The sequence below is a fragment of the Microtus ochrogaster genome, chromosome 4 (genome assembly GCF_000317375.1).
Source record: "Microtus ochrogaster isolate Prairie Vole_2 chromosome 4, MicOch1.0, whole genome shotgun sequence".
In the NCBI taxonomy this organism is placed as follows: domain Eukaryota; kingdom Metazoa; phylum Chordata; class Mammalia; order Rodentia; family Cricetidae; genus Microtus; species Microtus ochrogaster.
Genome location: NC_022011.1, coordinates 38362890 through 38380823, shown reverse-complemented (window position 1 = coordinate 38380823; position 17934 = coordinate 38362890). Strand labels below are relative to the sequence as shown.

The window sequence follows — 17934 nt, the reverse complement described above, 5'->3', positions numbered from 1 at the left end:
CAACCTACCCCTGGACCCAGCAATACCACTCTTGGGAATATACCCAAGAGATGCCCTATCCTACAACAAAAGTATATGCTCAACTATGTTCATAGTAGCATTGTTTGTAATAGCCAGAACCTGGAAACGACCTAGGTGCCCTTCATTTGTAGCTTTTTGAGTCTTTGTTATATTTTGTTCCCTCTAGGTGGAAGTGACTTCTATCTTAGCCAGCTTTTCTGCCTGATATGGCTGCCCCTGCCCCAAATCTAGTTGAAATGTCCTTCCTTGCTGTCCACACAGTTCCTGGTGGCAGCTGAGTCACAGTATATATTGCATTGCTGTTTACAATTCCCATGACTTAAAACTCCTGGAGGACAAGCAGCTCTGTATCCCCCCCCTCCCCCCAGCTATCTAGCTCTGGATTGACATTCATGGGTTCTTGTTAAACACTGGTACAAATGGTCCAGCCTTGAAGATTTGGCTCCCAAATATAACAGGAAAAAGTAGATTCTCACCTCTTTAGTTTTTCCTTCCTTCCTTCCTTCCTTCCTTCCTTCCTTCCTTCCTTCCTTCCTTCCTTCCTCCCTCTCTCCCTCCCTCCCTCCCTCCCTCCCTCTTTCTTTTCCCCCTCCTTCTCCTTCTCTTCCTCTTCCTCCTTTTCTTTCTTCTCTTCCTTTTCTTTCTCGTCCTTTTCCTTCTCCTCTTCCTTCTTTTCTTTTTTCTTTTTTTTTTTTTTTTTTTTTTTTGGTTTTTTGAGACAGGGTTTCTCTGTGGCTTTGGAGCCTGTCCTGGAACTAGCTCTTGTAGCCCAGGCTGGTCTCGAACTCACAGAGATCCGCCTATCTCTGCCTCCCGAGTGCTGGGATTAAAGGCGTGCGCCACCATCGCCCGGCTTCCTTCTTCTTTTCCTTTCCCTTTTTCTCCTCCTCCTTTTCCTCAAGAAGAGTATCAGGGTTTGTTGAAGACAGCTCTGTCGACCCTAAGGAAAATTACTGAGAAGCTTAGCTAACCACTTCTGTCCTAGAACCAAAATTGGTAGGTTCTCTTCTCAAGGGTTACTGCGCTTGCATAGAGAATTCTGCTTCCCTCTGCCCAGTGCAGGACTGCTACAGAATTAGGTAGAGGCAGAGGGTTTCTACTGAGTAGCACTCTAGTGCTTGAGACAGATTGCTGTGGCTGAGGGAAGCATAGAAAAGGAGGATAACTTACATAAACTCTTCCTTTTCCTTTCCTCAAAACTTTCAGTGTTATTTACAAAATTATTTAGGAGAATTACCTTAGTGAGAGAGCCAGGCAGTCACTAGAAGTAACGAGAAAAGACCAACTTCCTGTCTGTCTTTGTTGCCCACTCTCCTGGCACAGGTCTGCCTTTCACTCACAGGAGGCTTTGAACATCAGTGGTCTGGAGCAGTCTCTGGCCTTATCACTCATTTTAATGTTCCTTACACAGGGTCACTCTTGGATGTGGTGCTCTGGGCAGTCTCACCCCAGAGTGCTTCCCTTCCTTTATTTAACCTCTGACCTGTAAAAACAAGAGTTAATCAGGAGTTCTAAGGTAGCTAAGAGGAAGGGGAAGTGTTTGGTTACAAATTAAATATGAGCAAGTCATAAGTCATAAATCCCCAGTAGTGCAACCAGTTGTGTGTCTCAAGTTGCATATGGCCCAGAGTGTTTGAATTATAAATTCAATGCCAGAGCCCACTGATTTCTTTGGGATAAGTGCTAGGTTCATTTTCTTTTGGCCCAAACTGTTTGCCTTCTAAAACATTAGTTTTACTGGACCAGCTACATTCATACCCCATGTTCTTGCCTCACGCCTGACTGTCCTTCCTTTCTTTCCTTGCCTTTCAATACTGATTGGTGTGCTGTTCTGTTAATTGAGACAGAACCATTTCTCTGAGAGAAACATATGGAAAATGTCACCAAGGAAAGGCACTGAAGCATGGAACATAAATGGCTTTAAGAGACAGCCAGATACTTTCATAGAGAGATTTGCGATGGAATGAAAGAGCATTCAAGCAGAGATGTGGGTGCCAATAAACTAAATGGGTGCTGTTCATGAAAACCGGGTGCCTCGTTTAATCTAGTGCTTCCTTGATGGTCCCACAAGCATGCACATTGAGCCTCATGCTTTAAATTTAGAAAGATTAAGAACCTATGATATTTCTAGTAAGTTCTAAGGTCCCAACATGAGGCAGGAGAAACTTGAAATTCAGTCCTCCCACTCCCAGCTCTCCACCCCCACCCCACCTCCACCGCCCCATTTGATTGAAGCATCTTAAATTGAGCTGTTTTTATTTCTGTTTCCAAATAACATGGACTCTAATTCCTAAAGCAAGGAAGAGTGGACACATGACTGGTGTCCCTGGAACTGGCAAAGTAAGAAAACATACTGGATTGTTGGGAGGCAGCCAAAGTTGGATTGCTCAGGGCACTTTATAGCTTAGGGGTTTTGGAGGCAAGCTTTTGATTGTGTCAGGGTGTTACAGTGAAAACCACAAGGTAAGAATTCTGTCTCATCTCATGTTCAGTCTTTTTTGTGCTGCTGTTACTTTCTTACTTTTATGTAGCAAATAGGACTGAAAACACAGACTAGAGTAGTTTTGTGCCATCATAGGGAGGTCGCTCCACTTCTGAGACTCAGTTTTATCATCTATAAAATGGGACAGTCCTCATGTGGCTGCTATAATAAGTACTATATCAATGCACCTAGCACTTTATAAGTGCCCCCCTCCTTACTCATTAGCTTTCACTTCTTCTAAAATGATGTCAAGTAGTATCTCTATGGGATAATTAGTTTTGCTTTTGATCACTGAAAACAGGACAGAACTTCTTATGGAACTGTTGCCTTTGTCTTTTTTTTTTTTTAAATAGTAGAGACAGCATATGTCTCTCTTAGGCTGTGAAACCTTTGGCAAGGTGGGCCTGGCTTAGAACCTCACTGGGCCATTATATTATATTATAGTTGTAATTCCAGCCATAAAGTCAGATGATGTGAATGGGAAAACTTGCAGGTGTATGAGTACAGGAGTGGGCCACCCCATAAACTCCTGGGAACATGATGAAAGGCCTGTGTGCTCACCCTCTCTGGATTCTGTGGAAAATACCGAGAATTGCAGCTCACTGTCAGCACAGGTGCTGTTATTCCAAAGGTCTCCCAATAGCAGCATTTCACCAGTTACAGCTTCATAGTACCCCATGAGCTTCTCCAGAGCAATCTCCCTCCATCACAGTCATCTACCACTGAAGGCAGCAAAAACTCCCTCTAAAAGCAGCAATTATTGAGCACCTATCAAGAGAGAAAGGAGCCTTATTTCCAAAATCAAATCCAAGTATATGTTCCAGCAGGTCTGTATAAGCACGGGTATTTCACAGGAGGGGTGTGTGCATGCATGCGTGCGTGCATTCGTGTGTTGTGTGTGTTCTCATTCATAATACAAATTAATATTTGCACTCATTCAGCACATACAATATATTTTCCTGCATACATATAATAGCTATCACAATGGAATGTTAATTATGGGCATAAGTCAGAGATTCTTGAGCTTAACTGGATACTATAATAAATTTACAATTCAGGATTAACAGCTGTGAGCAAAGCAGAAGGGTCAAGTTGGGCAGGACTGGCTTTGATCTCCCAAAGGGGGTGTTTTTCTCTTACTTTGACTTTTGGTCTCAATAGCAGGGTGAAGGAAGTTAGTCCTGCTCCAGGCACAGCTGGAGGTGTGTTTCCACACTGTACTTAGCTTTGTAGTAGCTTCCAAGCAGCCATTTGAGGGTAGGCATCACATCCCCATTTCACAGATAGGGCAGGAGGAGCATGGTTGGGCCATAGCTGGTGAGTTTCCTGCTATGCAACTGTGGTATCACTTTTCTAGGAAGGCTTTTGAGACTTTTGTTCTGCCCTCTGTCACTATACTGACTCAGTGCTGCTGCATCCTCTGCAGGTGTGAGTTGTTCAAGTTGTGCATTGAAATGCCAAGACAGCTGAACACCAGGCATACACTGGAAAGTATTTCCTGTAACATGTGATGCCGGCCTGAGAAATTCACTTCCATTTCAAATTCCACAAAGCTTTGTACTGAAGCTAAAGTACAATTAGCTCAGGAAGGAGCTGTATATCACACTCCTGGAGAGGCGTATGCACAGCTTAGTCCTAAGACTTAAGTTAGAGAACTTAGGCCAGCACCAGTGGCTGGTTTCTGTTGTGCTTAAAGATGAGTGTATGTTAGCGCTGGGTATAATGGGGAAGGAGATGTGTCTGTAGTAATGAGGGGAACAGGCTGCATCCCGCCACCCAGCTAGCTTATACCCAAAATAACCGCACGGAAATTGTATTAATTAAATAACTGCCTAGCCCATTAGCCTCTTATTGGCTAACTCTCACATCTTGATTCAACCCATTTCTAATAATCTGTATGTCACCACAAGGTCTTGGCTTACCGGGAAAGATTCAGCATGTCTGACTCTGGTGACTCCATGGCGGCTTTCTCTGACCCTTCCTCCCAGAATTCTGTTCTGTCTTCCCCGCCTACCTGAGTTCACCCTATCAACTAGGCCAAGGTAGTTTTCTTTATTCAACCAATGAAATCAACACAAATATAGAAGGACCTCCTACACCTTGTGTATTATGGAAGGCTGTTCAACTGGAGCCTAGGTGTTTTCCTTCCCCATCCACCAACACTCAGGAAGACACGGAAAGGATGAGAGCACTTCTGTCAGAGCTCTCTCTTTAGTACATTTGGAGAAAAGATCAGAAGAAATATGGATTAATGATGGAACAGGCCTAGAACAGAAACATTACCTCCTACATGATGCTTTTAAGGGCTCATCTGCACTTGGAAAATTAGGTTTCCAATGAAGACAATGAGGAGTATCTGATGGATTGACTTCTCTTGGAAGCTGGGGAAGGGGCAAGACTTTTGTAGCTATTCCTTTGATCCACTTAAGCATTTGCACCAATGTTTAATTATCTGTCAGATTGAAACAGGACATTGGCATGTTTGTTTTTTTAATCTTGAGTTATTTTCCTAACCAAAATGTTGCCTGCTATGTTGGGGTCTCCACCTCCTAACAAGAGCAAGCTGACTGTTATCCTACAGTTCCAGTGGTCCTGGCCTTTGTAGTGTCTATAGCAATGATTGTTCTCTGTCACAAGAAGCTCTGACTTACAGAATGTCTGACATGGCCAAGCACACACAAAAAATGTTGAACAGTTACTGTTCAACAAGTTGACATTAACAAAGATATGAGAAAGGCAAGCGTGTAGAATCAATTCTGGGTAGTCCTCAGAGAGGGGAAGCCCACGGCGTCTTTATGTTCATGTCTTGGCTCTAACAGACGTCACAAGTGTAGAGAAAAGGTGGGAAAGTTTAGAATTTTATCTAGGAAGGATGAATGTAAGAGTTTGAAAATAAATTTATTTAAAAAATAATCTAGTTTTTAATTTTAACAATAAATTAATTCTTAGAATAATCCATGAGTAAGATGGGTTTCTGGGGGAAGGGGTTATGCTTTTGCTACCTTGATAATGCTTCATGTTTGACTTGCACAGCATAACCAGGGAAGAAGTCATTTTTCTCCCCTTAAAGTATTTGAGAACTTTAGTTTCCCAAAGGCTTCTCTTGTCCTTTGATATTGAAATCATTTCCTTTTGATGTAGCTGTTGTGTCACCATGCTTGTTTTTATCATGTTTCCCTTGGTTGGTTGTTGTCTGGGCTGGCCCTGCCAGGTCTTCCTTTGTCAGCATTGAGCAGGTGTCCAGCATCTCTAAAGTGGCTCTTGAGATCCTGCATCCTGAGTGCACATTATGACTTACTTCATGGACAGCTGATGTTATCCCACTGTCAGTTACTCTGACAGACACTAGCAGAGGATTAGGGGTAGCTGCTAGGTCCCACAAGAAGGACAGAGTGAGAACTTCTGTTTGAGGCAGCCATATCTTGGTAATATTTTCCTCTTACTATGGTTCTTCTTTCTGACTCACTCTACTTGACATAGGATATGAGACCAATAGTATGCATGAGGAACCCCTTACTAGAATATCAGGGTTCAAAATAAAGCTTCCCACAGCCAAGATCAGCAAGAACATTCAGTAGAAAGGTTCAGGAGTGGATGTGTTAGCTCTGGACTGGGCACCTCCCATTGAATGTTGGGTGTTTAAGTTAGGTACTGGTTCATTATTGTTATTATTATTATTATTATTATTTTACAAATTTTCACCTCCCATTTCCCTCCCCCTTCCCCCATACTCCTTCCCCTCCTTCTCCAGTCCAAAGAGCAGTCAGGGTTCCCTGCTCCTTGGGAAGTCCAATGTACTCCTCCCTCCATCCAGGTATAGGAAGGTGAGGATCCAAACAGACTAGGTTCCCACAAAGCCAGTACATGGAGTAGAATCAAAACCCAGTGCCTTTGTCCTTGGCTTCTCAGTCAGCCTTCCTTGTCAGCCACGTTCAGAGAGTCCAGTTTGTTCACATGCTCCATCAGTCCCCGTCCAGCTGGCCTTGGTGAGTTCCCATTAGATCGGTCCCACCATCACAGTGGATGGGCGCACCCCTCGCGGTCCTGATGTCCTTGCTCATGTTCTCTTTCCTTCCGCTCCTGGTTTGGACCTTGGGAGCTCAGTCCATTGCTCCAATGTGGGTCTCTGTCTCTATCTCCATCCATCGCCAGATGAAGATTCTATGGTGATGTGCAAGATTCTCATCAGAGTGGCTATAGTAAAGGGCCATTTCAGGCTCCCTCTCCTCAGCTGTTCAAGGAACAAGCTGGGGACATCTCCTTGGACACCTGGGAACCCCTCTAGAGTCCATGACATTTTGAATTTTGCGTACAAATGGATGGAAATAGAGAACACTGTCCTGAGTGAGGTAACCCAGACCCAAAAAGATGAATATGGGATGTACTCACTCATTAGTGGATTCTAGCCATAAATAAAGGGCATTGAGCCTATAATTCATGATCCTAGAGAAGCTAAATAGGAAGGTGTACCCCCCCAAAACCATGTAGTTATCCTCCTGGATATTGGAAGTATACAAGATTTCTAGGCAAAAATTGAGAGCTTGGGGGTGGGGGTGAGACGGGGTTAAGGGGAGATGGAAGTGAAAAGGGGAGGATGGGGAGAGCTTGGGGGAATGGGACAGTTGGGATGGAGGAGGAGTGGATATGGGGGCAGGGAAGTATATATCTTAATTAAGGGAGCCATTTGAGGGTTGACAAGAGACTGGACTCTAGGTACTGGTTCTTAAACTGTAACTGAATGTTGAGGTCACACATTCATGCACATGTGCACAGATACAGTTGCTAACAGTAAAGGCTTTTGAACACCTGAAAGCAAAAATCAATTCAAGATCAAATAAGAGATGACTCTCAGTGTCTCTGGCCAGGCTTTCCTGTATCTCACTGCACACGCATCATGCCACCCAGCAATTCTGCAAGCAGCTCCTTACTGTAGATTCAGAAGTATTATGTCATGAACTGCAGGCTTTTTACTGTCTACACAAACTCTTCTGCTCTTACAGAAACATAGTGGCTTAATTATGGAAATCAAATACTTTAAATAATTTCCTGCCATCAATAAATATCAAATTAGCATATCATCAGATTACATATCACTAGAATATTTGATTTTAAAAATTATTTAAGCTGCTGCCATTTTGTACTAAATATTTGTGTGAAGCAGTATTCTCCACATTGGCGATCATAAAGTAAAAATATTGATCCCTACATAGTGAGACCCTGTCTCAAACAAACAAATAAAAAAAGATAAACTCTCTGAAAAACATTAATGATACTCTATCTGTGGCATCAAATATTTAGTCAGAATTGAATTTTTCATGTGAAAGTAAGCAAGCACAGCAATCTGATTAGTAGGCAAATTTGCCATTATATTTAGTAAATGGTAAAATTACATGTTTACTAAATAATAAAGATGAATTTCTTTATGACTTATTCTTGCTATATGCTTCGTTTGCACACCTATTTTACACACCATGTAAAAGTTTCTCAGGCAAAAATTAACTGCCAGTGAAAACACATAAACTTTGAGCAATGTAGTTGATCACTTCTTTTAAAAATACTTATTTTTATTATTTTAATATTATGTGTAGGTGTATGCCTGGTATGGGTGTATCTGCATGTGAATGCAGGTACCCACAGAGTCCAGGAAGGGTGTCAGATTCTTTGGAGCTAGAGTTACAGGTGATTGTGAACCACCCAACCTGGCTGCTGAGAACTGAACTCAGGTTCTTTGGAAGGAGAAGCCAGTGTTCCTAACGATTGGGCTGTCTTTCCAGCCTTGATTGCTTTTTTATCAATGAAGTCCACAAATCTTTGAGAGACTGTTCTCAGGTTGCCATAGCAGGAAGTATTAAAACTGAATTCACATGAAGTTTTGGGATTGCTTATTTATTAAGCATTCATTTTATCATACTATTTTTGAGATAGATGTTATATAAATGAGACTGGTTGTGAACTTGCTATGTAGCTGAGGCTGATCTTGAACTCTGATCCTTCTGCCTTTACTGGGATTACATGCGCCACCACACCCATGTGAGTTTTTTTGTTTTGTTTTGTTTTTTTAATACGAGAGCTTTAAACACAAATTCCATTTCATCTTAACCAGGATACATTTTGCCATTGATGAATCCTGGCAAATCTGTGGACAGGAAACAAGAGAAGAATTCCTCTCCCTGGTATTGCAGTCAAGAGCACCTTAGAAGTTTACCAGGGACAGTGAGGAACCTCTGCTCCACCTCCCCAGATGTCCAGCGTCCTGCCAGACTGTTGTCACTTCATTTTATCTTAATAATATGCCCAAATATTTACTTAATAAATGTTAAAATAAATTCCTTTTATTGTTTTCTTCTAAACTAGAGCCAGGGTATTTTATTGATCTTTTTCAAGTTTTAAATCTTACTGGATTATATTAGCTAAGATTTTCCTCTCAGGAAAGGAAGTGAGACACTGACTGGTTCTGATAGAAGTGAGTTTACTAAGAGAGAAGTAGTCACTTTCTCCTGGTTTTAAATACTCATCCATAGGATGTTTCTTCCCTTTCCTTGTCTCTTTGGTCCCTTTTTATCTCAGGTTCTCAGTAACATGAAGTCCATTAATTAGTTCAGTCCATCAGAGTCCAGCCCTCCATGTTCTCTGGCCTTCACCATTGCCTTTGCTTAGCCCTTGTCTGTGAGAGGTATTTTTGTTTGTAATGATCATTGTGCCCACTGCTTCCCACTTTTCCAGCTCACGTGGTCCCAGTTCACTCAGAATGTAGCCTCTGAGAGACAGAGAGCGACTTGCCCAGCTGCCAGCACTGTTCTCTCAGTGCTGTGTGCCTGCTCTCTGGCCATGCTCATTACAGTGTACACTCCAGTTGTTTTTGATGGAGGAAGACACTGCTTTGTGTGTATTGTTTCAAATACTAACAAACTTATAGAAAAAAAATGGAACCTCAACACAAAGGGGTGCTTTTTCCTCCCGTTAGAAACATATTACTAAAATGATAACTCATAAAGATAAGACTTTAGTGTGCATTAAAAACATTGTTTTCTTTTACATACCTACATGCCAGTCATAAAAATGAAAAAGTTAATGAAATCTTTGGGCAGTTCCTTTATGATTTTAAGAAATCAGATTCAGAATTAACATTGGATTTATTAGTATGTCTGTGTTTCAGTCTGGCCCAGTTCCTCAGATTTCCTCCATGTTTATAAACAAGACAGTGAGGCTCTTGTATTGGAGAATGACCCTCTGTGCCATTTATCTGATGCTTTCTTGAGATGAGGCTCTGCTTCCACATCAAGGGTGTGATAAAGTTGTGTTGTTTTCTGTGGCATTCTGTCTGGTGGCACACTATTTTGTTCTGTTCAAATAACTTTGATGAAGGTTGTAACCTCAGGGTTTTCCTTTCTGTTTTCCCTGTGATATATAATTTGATTGTGAGGACTTACTTTTAGACTGTGCAAGTAGCTCCATCACTCAGCAAATATTCTGTTTGTCATTTTTAATCTGCCTGGTCTCCATATAATCCCTTCATTATTATGTGCTTTGATGGTCAAATTGTCACAGATTCTGTCAGTAGGATCTTCTATCGATAATGTTCTGATCATGTGTTGAACACTGCCTTGCTTCTTATGGCACAAACCATTTCTTAACTCCGGCCTTTTTTCTTCAGAAAACCTTCATTCTTAGTAGAGAATGCTATTTGGAAGTCCATAACTAAGCACTGAGGGTCCCCATTATAATTGAAGCATCTCTTGTCACAGGCCTTCTCTGTCACTCAGTCTAGAAACTGTGTGTGTGAGTGAGTGTGTGTGTGTGTGTGTGTGTGATCTGAATGTGTACATTTGTATTTTATTTTTATCTCTTAGCTATGTCTATATGCCATTATTTCACAATTATATCCAGCTGGGACTTATTCTTGTTTCTTCCCTAACCATATTTCTAATTTATGTGTCTATTATCAAGACCCTTGGTTTCTATTGCATGCCTAGTTATTTGACCACTTTACTTGTATGTCACCAGGCTCCTGTTACACTCCTTCCTTCCTATATGGCTGCATTCCCTCACTCTGTTTGGACTGACATTTTAGATGGAGCTGTCACCTCCTCCTACCATAGACATCCTTCTCATCTGCTTGCATAGTTCCTGGCTGCCCTGGGTTGGCTCCCTCCTCTCATCTTTCCCCCATCTGGCTGCCCTACATTGATGCCCTGCTCTCATCATTTCCACAGCCAGCTGCCTCCCAGATGATTTCTTTGTTATGCTTGGCTTTCTATACCATTGTTGTTGCTGTCATCACCTTTTCTCCTTCTTGAGCTCTGTAACTAACTAACTAACTCTCTCTCTCTCTCTCTCTCTCTCTCTCTCTCTCTCTCTCTCGGTTAGCTGGATACAGATGTGAAATCCTATCCCATGCACAACCCCCAGCAAGATGGCTATCTTAAACCATCCATTTAGTTAAGGGAGATCAGAAGACCAAGAGTCTGACCTCAGTTAGACTCAGTTCCTGAGAACATTTCTGGAGGGAGTAGAAGGTTTTATCCAGCCTGTGCCTGCCATTCAGGCTAGCTGGTTTCTGTCCATACAGGCCATCACTGCTGCATGATGGGTCATTTAAGGATGACTGTGAAGTCGGCTGTTGATAAAGCAGTATCTGGAACCCATGGCTGTACCACCTCCATGGGCCCACAATACTCAGCAGGCCAAGTCGAGAGGTTTCTGTGGCACTATTTCAACTCTCCTAACTTTGAGATTTTCTGTGGATTCCCACAAAATAGCACTTCCCATTAACGTGAGGACCACGCTACCAGCACTGTGAGAGGCGTGTGGATCCAGGCTGGTGGCTGTAATGCAGGTCTCCTCTGCTCTTTCCCTCTCTTCTGATGGGATCGTAATCATGATCCATTAGGATTCTGTATCACTCCAAAGACCCGAAGTAACAGTGCTTGGGAAGGATAACTGACTTCTCCTACCTAGATGCCCTCTCTTGTGTTCATTTCTTTTCTGGACCAGAACTTCCTTGTCATTTATCATTTTAGTCCTAGTGCTTAGACTGAGTTCACCACAGAGTGTTTTCCTGCAGGGAGATAGAAGTACACCCAGCCTAAGAGTTTGGGGCCCTGAAGATGGCCAGGGAGTACTTTATCTGATAGAGTACTTGTTTCCTGTGTCAACTGGGAGGCACTGTTTACTCACTGCTGACAGACACACACAGGATGGAATGGGGGCTCCATGTCTTCACTGCAGCCTCCTGGTAGTGCGGCCTGCCGAGCACAAGCACTAATGAAACAGGATGGGAAGTGCCAGCCGACAGAGCTCAGCTGTGAATCAAGGCCTTCTAGCTGGGGAAGTGGGGATGCTCTGAAGAAGAAGACAGCTGCGGATTGGTCTCAAAACCATACCACTGCCATCACTGGACATTCATCAGTCTACACACATGCGAAGACATATGGGGAACAGTTCTATCTGGTCAGACCAGAAGGGGAGAGTCCATGGCCAATGGTTCTGCCCACCATAACCAAAGGAATTGGTTTGGTGAGGCAGAAGCTGGTAGAGTGAAGTGGGCTGGCTCTGTGGGCTAGGCAGTCTTCACCAAATGAAGCTACTGAGGCTGCAAAGTGCATACCAGGCTGTCTGTGAGTTGACTAGTTGTCTCAAAAGTACTGTGGTTTGTGCTGTATCTAGTCCAGAGCCTGAGAGAAGCAGGCTGCTCTGCTGTACTGCTTCCTGTATCCATTCACAAAAGGAACTGAGCTTTCTTTCCTGTGCATCTCCTCTACTTGTCCCTTTCCTCTTTCCTGACTTCCAATTGCTGGGTTTACCTTGTGGAATTTTCTTTCAGGCTGGATTTGTTTACTAAGAATCCTCTAATTTGTATGGTTTTCTTGGGAGGGGGTTTCTTGTTCTACTCTAATGGCTTTTAACTCATGAAGGTTTATTTAGCAGAAGAGGAACAGAGCATGTTATCTTGTGCCTAATCCCTCTTGAATGTTTACATTGCTCTGCCAGGGCTAGTACTGTGAAGAGTGGCAGCAGCCATTTGCTCTGGAAGAGTCCATATGTGGCTGCCAGAGCTGATGGAAACATATTAACATAAGTGATAATACTGTCATAGAAGTGAAAAGTTAAATTGCTTATCAGTATATTGTGATAAGCTACTTAAACTTTACAGTTAGCATGTTCTGGCTTCAGACAGACGTCACAGATAGGAGCTCATGCACTTTATCTATCCTCTCTATTACCTCTCACTTCATTTATTATTCTCAGTGTTCAGCAGTAATCTATACAGGGTGCTGATCCCCTCTCCCAAGAAAGATGTCACATCTGGGCCCTGCCTTGGGTCCAGGCTATCAGTAAAAAACCCCATTTGTGTGGCAGAATAGATGTGAGCAGACCTCAACAGCAAGCTTCTCACATGCCTCTTCTCAGTAGTTTTGAGAACTTTCCTAAGAGGGAACAAAGCATGTAAAGTGGGGGCAGGGATCATTCTCCCTAACTTTTCCTTGGCTCTAAGGGCCCTTGCAATCTACTAGTCTTCATCTAGCGCGCTCTGTGTGTGTGTGTGTGTGTGTGTGTGTGTGTGTGTGTGTGTGTGTGTGTGTGAGTGCGTGTGCGTGTGCGTGCGCATACGTGCACACAAATGTGTTTATAAGAATGTAGGGCCAAGTTCCATTGGTGCTGAGGACACAGCAAAGGAAGATGTGCTGCATTCTCTGTGTAATCTATTGAGAAAACAACCATGCCAGTGAGTGCTATGCTGAAGGAGGAGGCATTGTAGCAGTGGTATATGCATGAGCACCATGGAAAAGAAGGAATTGGGGCAAGAAGAGTCAGAGAGTTGATCAGGATCCTGGGAAGGGAGAGCCACAGAAGCCTTCCTGGACTCTGGATCTTGTAGCAATAGGATGCCACTTTAGTAATTGTGCTGTATAGACTTGGATTAGGTTTTGGGGCAAAAAGTCAGTTTGTTTTATTCATTCATAATAATGAATACTACTTACTTATTAGTAACAGGTATCAGAGTGGGGAAAAACAAAAAGAAGGTTCTGTGAATCATATTGGGGAGGCTCAAGTTTCTCAGAATCTTTTGTTCCTCCCCACTTTGGTCATTTGGTGTGGGGAATAAGAGGGGGGACGTGAGTGACAAAACTAACATAACTACAGAAGTCACTAGTGGGTTATTTGTATCTTGGGTTCCCAGGGAGGACAAAAGGCTCTGACATCCTGGCCTAAGCTCTCGGTTCCCCTTCATGACTTTGTTCTTTACCTGGTTACCTAGGTGGCCTCCAAGCCTCCTTGGGCTTTGGTGCTGGTGTCAGATGTGCTGGGTCTGGGCCCCACATGTTTCCTCTCAGATAAATGTCTATGTCCTTGCTGCTGGCGGCTCTAGGTCCCTAGGTCTACTACACACACTTGCTACCCCCAATCCCCAGGCCAACCTTCTTCACTTTGTCTTTTTGATCATCAGAAGTGTGTGCCAGGGAGGGGGAAGAAACCTCAGGCTGCATATCATTGGCTGCCTGTGCAGTTTTGCCCTCTCTGGCCAGGCCCATCCAGACTTCCATTTTTAGTAGGCCATTCTCATAGCCATACAGATGGCCAATATCAAGAGTGAGTTCTGCTGGCAGACCTGTGAATTAAGAGGAGCAATGACCTGCTGGATAGCAGAGAGAGAGAAGAGGGTTATCCATTCACGCTACAGCCAGTATAGCACAGGTGAAGTAGAGGTAGCAGGTCTAGTGTACTAACATGATTGGTTTGTGTTGTGTAGGGCATGTGGGACACAGAGGCCAAAAATGGGCATGCTGGGTTTTGCTCTGTGTCCAATCATGAGAAGTAGAATAGATGGTGGGAGAGGCCTAATGACTCAAACATGGTGCCTCATTGCAGACTGTAGTTTGAATTTCCTCTCTTTGAACCTGATCTAGTTTTGAGGCACAGGAATACTTCATAATGAGCATATAATGTTCTGCCTCACATAGGCATGTTTTTATAACCCAGAAATAATTAACATTTAAGCAGTTTTGGTTTATATCAGTCATGGCTAGAATCTTCAAGATGTAGAGAAAACCTGAAATGTTTTGGTTTGAGTTAAGCCTTCAGTCAGGCTTTTGACCCGCATGCTAACATTTCTTGTGTTTCTTTGTCTTTCTCAGCTACCTCCCCTGGTTCGAAGTGTTTTATAAGCTCCTTAACATCTTGGCAGATTACACAACAAAACAACAGGTATTTGTCTTTTTTTTTTTTAAGAAATAGCTGTTTTTAACAAACTTTTTATGATTATGAAAGTAATGTGTGCCTTATATTTCACTAAAACATTTGTTAAAAAAAAAAAAAAACTATGCATGCCCATTGTAGAAAAGTTGGGAAATTCAGAAAACAATGGAAGGGAAAAGAAAATCACCTCTCACCTAGCATGCATTACTGCATCCCCAAAATAAATATTGCTAAAATTTTTAGTTGTTTCTTCATTATTTTTTTTTGTTCTGAGTTAAATAAATAATACCTAGACTGCTCATGTTCCCAGTATTAATGTCAAATTTTACCAACAACCCTGAAAGTTCACAAAGTATTCAGTCATAATTTATCAAAGGCATGAAACTGAATTGCTCATGCCATGTTGCAAATCACTTAACTAGCAAGTGACTTAACAGCTGCCACAATCCCCATTTTGATAAAGTTTTGTGGTATTTTTATAGTAATTCTTCTAAGAGTCTGAAAATTCCTTTAGCAATTCTTTATACCTTAATTACATTTGGGAGAAATGGTGTGCTCACCTAAACTCCCACCCATGATGACAAAGATGGTCTGGGTCACTATTTAAAATTTTGTAGCCTGCCTATTTGGGAAGTATTGTAACAGAATCGTTTCTTCCACTCTGTTGAAAATATTAAGTACTTTTTTATGGCTAACAGCGTAGCCTGTACCTTAGCTTACCTAAACACTTTCTTACAGTAGTAAAAAGGATTGGGGAGATGAGTTGGTAGAAGGGTGCTTGCTGTTCAAACCTGAGAACTTTAGTTTAAAACCCTAGCAAACAACCTAGATGCCCTTCAATAGAAGAATGGATGAAGAAAGTATGGAATATATACATATTAGAGTACTACTCAGCAATAAAAAACAAGGACTTCTTGAAGTTTGCGTACAAATGGATGGAAATAGAAAACACTATCCTGAGTGAGGTAAGCCAGACCCAAAAAGAGGAACATGGGATGTACTCACTCATATTTGGTTTCTAGCCATAATTAAAGGACAGTGAGCTTATAATTCTCAATCCTAGAGAAGCTAAATAAGAAGGTGAATCCAAAGACAAACATATAGGCATCCCCCTGAATATTAACCTACATCAGGCGATGAAAGGAGACAGAGACAGAAACCCAAATTGGAACACCGGACAGAAATCTCAAGGTCCAAATCAGGAGCAGAAGGAGAGAGAGCACGAGCAAGGAACTCAGGACCGCGAGGGTTACACCCACACTCTAAGACAATGGGGATGCTCTTTCGGGAATTCACCAAGGGCAGCTGGCCTGAGTCTGAAAAAGCATGAGATAAAACCGGACTTGCTGAACATAGTGGACAATGAGGACTACTGAGAACTCAAGAACAATGGCAATGGGTTTTTGATCCTACTACACGTGCTGGCTTTGGGGGGGCCTGGGCAGTTTGGATACTCAACTTACTAAACCTGGATGGAGGTGGGCGGTCCTTGGACTTCCCACAGGTCAGGGAACCCTAATGGCTCTTCAAGCTGATGAGGGAGAGGGACTTGATCGGGGGAGGGGGAAGGAAATGGGAGGCAGTGGCGGGGAGGAGGCAGAAATCCTCAATAAATAAATAAATTAAAAAAAAAATAAAACCCTAGCAAAAATGTGAGGACCAGAGGCAGCTATGTGTGTCCCTGTTGACCTCAACAGTGTGGGAGGTAGAGACAAGAGGATTACTGAGCATGGTGGCCCAACCTAGGTGCAACTTCAGTGGCAGACCCTATGTGAAGGAAAAAAGATGTTAGAGCAGGACACCCAATGTCTCCTCTGACCCTTGTAAGAGTCACACACGCACATGCACATATAACCACCTTACATACAGAGGGGCCATACAGAGAGAGAAGGAGGGATAGCAGTCACTCAAATCTTTGAATATAAAATATTTTCTTCAGTTTTCATTATTTTTCTAAGAAGAAAATCCTAGATAGGCAGTTACAAACTTCTTGTGGGCATAAGTATTTATAAAACATTTGCCAAACTACTTTCCAAAAGAATTGCACTATTTTCTTAAAGTGCATTGTTTGCAACACAATCAAGTCCCACACTCTCATTGATAACATTTGTTGAACTTTTCATTTATTTAATAAATCAAAAATCTCGCCAGGCAGTGGTGGCACACACATTTAATCCCAGCACTTAGGAGGCAGAGGCAGATGGAGCTCTGTAAGTTTCAGGCCAGCCTGATCTACAAGAGCTAGGTCCAGGACAGGCTCCAAAGCTACAGTGAAACCCTGTCCTGAAAAAAAAAAAAAGTTACAAATCACAAATCTCACTATTATTAGTGAGATGAATATTTGCCTGTGTACCTTTCTTTTCTTTCTTTCTTTCTTTTTTCTTTTTTTCTTTTTTTTGTAAAGGGCAACATTTTAAGTTAAAGTGATACAACATGATTGTTAAATGCTATAAGTAGTTTTCCTTTTGATTTATCTATAGTATCCTTGTTCTGAAAATGTTCTATTAAGAAAGTATACTTCTGTATTATTAGGCTTAAAGGTCTCCAAATCTGTGTGTGTTTATTTGCTTTAATTTTTTTCTCCGTATGATTCATATAATGTAGGCTCTCAGAAGGCCTGCAGTGGGGCACGTTAGTGAATAAATGTTTTCTTTCTTGTTTCACCCCAAACCCTTTTTTAATCTATGACAAACATAATCCTGATTTGCAGGGTTCCCTGAAACATGTTTTGGGAAATGGCTGTTTGGGGGTAGGAAGAGTATACAATATGTAAATCTTTTCTTTGTGTGTATTGTTGTCGGTGACAAATGTTTTCCAGAGGTCACAACAGATGGCAGGAATGGTTCATAAAAATGGTTTCTCACTCATCACACTCAGTGTGAAAGGAAGCATGAAGTCAGGAATTCTATCATAGAAGAACTGATGTCTTTGATGAATGAGGTAGCAGGCTGCTTTGGGATCTATTCATCGATTTCTGATGCACATTTAGCTCTGGTCAGGCATTCAGGTTTTCACTCAATTTGAAAGGTATCAATAAATAAAAGTATGTTAACACATTGCCTCTGAACTAGAGACTGATTCATGTTTTTTTTTAAACTCCACCTTTATGCTTTTTAATTTTTAAAACAACAGTGCAACCTAGTACTCTTTTTATTTTTTTTTTAATTTTATTTATTTATTAAGGATTTCTGCCTCCTCCCCGCCACCGCCTCCCATTTCCCTCCCCCTCCCCC

At 42.1% G+C, this 17934-nt stretch overlaps 1 protein-coding gene across 4 annotated transcripts in view; it reads left to right on the top strand.

The window, feature by feature from the left end:
- Dennd1a (DENN domain containing 1A) overlaps positions 1–17934 on the top strand; it is a 536773-nt gene that overhangs the window by 252020 nt on the left and 266819 nt on the right. For all 4 annotated transcript variants that reach the window (XM_026778778.1, XM_026778777.1, XM_013345984.2 and 1 more), the window contains one exon: positions 14641–14710. In XM_026778778.1, coding sequence (XP_026634579.1) covers positions 14641–14710 — 70 coding nt within the window. The remainder of the gene's footprint in view (positions 1–14640; positions 14711–17934) is intronic.